General features: G+C 42.5%; 1 protein-coding gene across 2 annotated transcripts in view; it reads left to right on the forward strand.

The window, feature by feature from the left end:
- Positions 1 to 4,253, forward strand: part of LOC308366851 (rho guanine nucleotide exchange factor 9-like) — a 45,984-nt gene extending 41,731 nt beyond the window's left edge. For both annotated transcript variants that reach the window (XM_080840616.1, XM_080840615.1), the window contains 3 exons: positions 967 to 1,210; positions 1,565 to 1,633; positions 3,238 to 4,253. In XM_080840616.1, coding sequence (XP_080696742.1) covers positions 967 to 1,210; positions 1,565 to 1,633; positions 3,238 to 3,419 — 495 coding nt within the window. In that variant the 3' untranslated portion in view covers positions 3,420 to 4,253. The remainder of the gene's footprint in view (positions 1 to 966; positions 1,211 to 1,564; positions 1,634 to 3,237) is intronic.
- The last annotated feature ends 256 nt before the right edge of the window (positions 4,254 to 4,509 follow it).

Consider the following 4,509-nt stretch of genomic DNA (forward strand, 5'->3'; position numbering starts at 1 on the left):
TCCTATCAAACATTCTGTTCCTCTAGCAGATGGATCCCCTTACATAAGAACTCTGCACTCAGCTCCAGGGATGTGTGTCTGTGTGTGTTTGTGTGTGTGTGTGTGTGTGTGTGTGTGTGTCTGTCTGTGTGTGTCTGTCTGTGTGTGTGTGTATGTGTGTGTCTGTGTGTGTGTGTGTGTGTGTGTGTCTGTGTGTGTGTGTGTGTCTGTGTGTGTGTGTGTGTGTGTGTGTGTGTCTGTGTGTGTGTGTGTGTGTGTGTGTGTGTGTGTCTGTGTGTGTGTGTGTGTGTGTGTGTGTGTGTGTCTCTGTGTGTGTCTCTGTGTGTGTGTGTGTGTGTTTGTGTGTGTGTGTGTGTCTGTGTGTGTGTGTGTGTGTGTGTGTGTCTGTGTGTGTGTGTGTGTGTGTGTCTGTGTGTGTGTGTGTGTGTCTGTCTGTGTGTGTGTGTGTGTGTGTGTGTGTGTGTGTGTGTCTGTGTGTGTGTGTGTCTGTGTGTCTGTGTGTGTGTGTCTGTGTGTGTGTGTGTGTGTGTGTGTGTGTGTGTGTGTGTGTGTGTGTGTGGTGAAGCAGGGGGTACTGAGGTAGTCACACAGAACTCCACATTCCCTCACATCCTCTCTCTTTCCGACAACAAAGGAGGCATCTACATCTCCTCGGATCTTTCAAAGTATACAACCATGGGCATCTCTGATTCTGTTAGAACTGTCTAAAGAAAACAAAACAAAATGTAACTGTTAATTTGCCACTCAGTTTCATGATCTAGAGGAGGTGAATGTTGTCTTCCTTTGAAAGGGATTCATCCTTCAGCACTTATGGGCACCTGTGATGTTCTTCACTAGCTATTCTAACAAGCTGCAACTTCTATGGAAGCACCACTTCATGTACACAGATTGAAACAGAAGCCCTTGTAGCCTGATTTGTTTTCTCCCGAGTCTCGTGTTCATCGAAAATATTTGTATGTCTCGTAGGATCTGATACGGCGGGACGTCCTCTACTACAAGGGCCGCATCGACATGGACCGCTACGAGGTGGTGGACGCCGCGGACGGCCGTGACGACGACTTCATCGTGAGCGTGAAGCACGCCTTTAAACTGCGCTGCAAGGATACGGAGGAGCTCCACATCTTCATGGCCAAGAAACTGGAGGAGAAGATTCGGTGGCTCAGGGCATTCCACGAGGAGCGCAAGATGGTTCAAGAGGATGAAAAAATTGGTGAGAAAAAAACACCAACGATAAACCTATCCCTTTTAGCCGTGCCCCTTCCTTCTTCTTCCCCGTCTTAGCATCTGTGTTTGGAGGCAAATGTCTTAAATTATTCAGGGACAGGGTTTTTCCCAGAGCCATCTTAGCTGCCACAGTATGATGAAGTGACTGGAGGTGCTCTTGTTTATTTTATTTTCAGCTACAAATCAGTCATGCTGAAACCAGTGGGGAAATCAGCACGGGCATGATCCCGTTGCTCTTTCTCTATCCCAACATTGGGAACCCACTAGTCTCCATCCCTGTCAGTTCTTCTGTCCTCAATCCTTTTCCAATTTTTTTTTTCTTCCCAATTTGCCGTTACAGGTTTTGAAATCTCTGACTATCAGAAGCGACAGGCGGCCATGACTGTGCGAAAAGTGACTAAACAGAAAGGTGAGGGAACAAAGCGCTACCAGGTGATTTGAATTTCTTTAATTTACCCCCACCTCAACTGTCTTATCATTGCTGTTTTTGAAGCCCAATCAATTTGATTCAAGGCGGCATATTTTCCTCAACTAGATCATGGGAGTCTTTTCTAGACTTTCTTTTTCTAGAGTCATGTTTCTACTTACTCCTTCATACTAGACTAAGTTCTTGTCTAGTAGCATATGAAATACAGACAGCATTGACAGCAGTGTTAATGCTGTTGCTGTGTAAGTGTCCAGAGCTTGTGTGCCACTGTCACAGTTTTGCTTCCTTTCAAAATAAAAGAAAGTTGGCAGCAATACTCACTAGAGCTGGATCCCATAGTGTTCTGTCCAGTTCAACCTTAGCTTGTGGGATTAGCATTCATTTGGTGAGAAGTTGATGCAATAGAGAAATGTAAGGTGCTGACTAATAAGATCGAGCCCTGCACTTCAGCCTCCGGCCTCCGGAGGCACTCTCTTGTCTTTCTGACAAATGTAATTATTCTGATCAGAAGCCTGCAAAAAACTGAAGCTATTTAAGATTAAACACCAATGAAAAGACAGAGAAAGCGTCCCGCATGTCAAAAAGTTGTCGTAAGCTATCAAAGAAAATGTGTCAAATACTATGGCTATAGTAGTTAACTGTATTTCTGTATTTACTTGTCCTGTCATGTCTAAGTAAAGCATGGACAACATTTGTATTAAATTATCTCTTGTCATATGCTAGGGGTCATGTTAACACTTGGTGTTTGAAACCCTTTTACTTCACTGACACAAGGTGAAGTATTTTCTTGAATTTTCAGATTCATTTATAGATATCATCTTGAAAAAGAGGGCCTTATTATATGGACATGGTATGAAAAGGATAAAGGTATATTCATTAGAGTTCTACCGTAGCCTTAATTTTTTTATCCAAGATGCCATGGCAACTGCTCTGTAAATGGAGACCTAACAAAACAGGGTCTTCATTTAAAAGGACTGGCAACATTTTTTTCCCGCAGCCTCGATTTTTTCCACAAGTGTTGGTGTTGCTCTAACAAGCAGGCTTTTAAAAACAAATCCTTAGTTGTTTGTGTAAAAACAGCCATGTCATATTTCTGTAATCCCCCTACCCCTCTCTCTTTCTCTGAATGCAGTGAGAACACTCTTTATTCCAAGATGCCATGGCAACTTCCCAATTTTTCATCGAAAAATATCAATTGTTTTAGTTGATATTGGCTACTAATTTTAAAATAAACTGCCAATAAGTAAAGTATTTGTAGTGTTAAAATTAACATAATGTTTCATATTTGCTCATTTTATTTCTACATTTTCTTTATTTCTGTCCTATAGTGGATATACATGTTTATACGTATAACGTATAGTCTATATGTCTTACAGTAATGTAACGCATGTGTAGATGTATAGTGCTAATATACATCCCTTCTCTGTGCTCACAAATTGACAGTCTTATTCTTTTACCACCTCCTCCTCCTCCTCCTATTACACCCTCTCCCTCTCCTCCTTCTCCCTCTCCCTCACCTCCCCCCTCCTCCTCCTCCTCCCTCTCCTCCTCCCCCTGAACTCTGGCAATGCTGCCTCTTCACCCAGCTGTGAGCCAAAACAGGTATGTGGTCCCCAGTACTCCATCCCCACAGGACCCCTTGCCTCCAGGACAGTTCATGCTCTCAGACAACTTGGCACAATCAGAGGTATTTGAGTTCCAGCAAGCCAGAAGGAACCAGACGCCATTCTGGCAAAATCTCAGTAGGTTAGCACCCTTCAAAAAATAGCAAAAAAAAGAGAGAAAAAAGAGAATAAGATCCACAAAGGAACTATTTTAGATGGACCACTATTTTTTTCCCCGTTTTTTCCGAGAGGCACTGTTGTACATCAGATGCTATTTTTTTTTTTCTTCTGTGTGACTGATGAAGAAGAAAAAAAACCCTGAAAGAATGGATGATGATGGATGTGCTATGTGTGTGTAAAAGACTGTCAAATACATCCAGCCGACACACACACACACACACGCGTGAACTACTGGACCACTGTTACTCACATCATGGATGGCTTCAACAATAGCCACAACTACTCACATATGCTGAATATCCACTGGAATCTGTGAGCTAACCCCTCACCCTGCCATTTTATGTGAATGTGTTGTAATTATTATTACGATTGTTATTATTATTATTTATCATGTTATTCTGCTTTTTGGCTCTACTGAGGGAATGTGGAAGTAATGATCAAGCATCATCTCTGACAAATATATACATACCACACCACACACACACAAACACACACACACACACATGCACGCACGTACAAATACCAAATGCTACACATTCTTCAAGGATAAGACAAGAGCCCCAACCCAAGAAGATCATTTCCACTCCTCCACTAAGGGGACTCTGGACACTGCCCCCCCTGGAAGATAACAGGCAGACGGCATCTTTTCATCTTGTCCTGCTTCCTCACAAGTGATGTGCTTAGCATTTTTGTTTTGTTTTGTTTATTTGTTTGTTTGTTTGCTTTCATTTGTGAGACAGTGATGGGCTACCTGGTCAGAGTTTTTTTTTTTTTTTTTTGTTTGTTGGTGCTGGTTTGCTCTGTTACGTCACTGTACAATTCCCCATGTTTGGTGTGTGTTCATTTCTGCATGCTGGTGGGTCCTCATTTGAGGAGTTTGGCTCGTGGGCTGTGCTATCCATGGATCAGGGAACAACTCAATTGCTAGGAAACACACAAACACACACACACACACACACACACACACACAAACATACAGACACACTGTACCAAATGCTCTTTACAGGGTATTTTCTTTAAAGCAAGAGTGACTTTTGTAAACTTTCATGAAGTATAACCGCTGAAGCCGATCTT

Source organism: Sprattus sprattus, assembly GCF_963457725.1.
Source record: "Sprattus sprattus genome assembly, chromosome: 6".
NCBI lineage: Eukaryota > Metazoa > Chordata > Actinopteri > Clupeiformes > Clupeidae > Sprattus > Sprattus sprattus.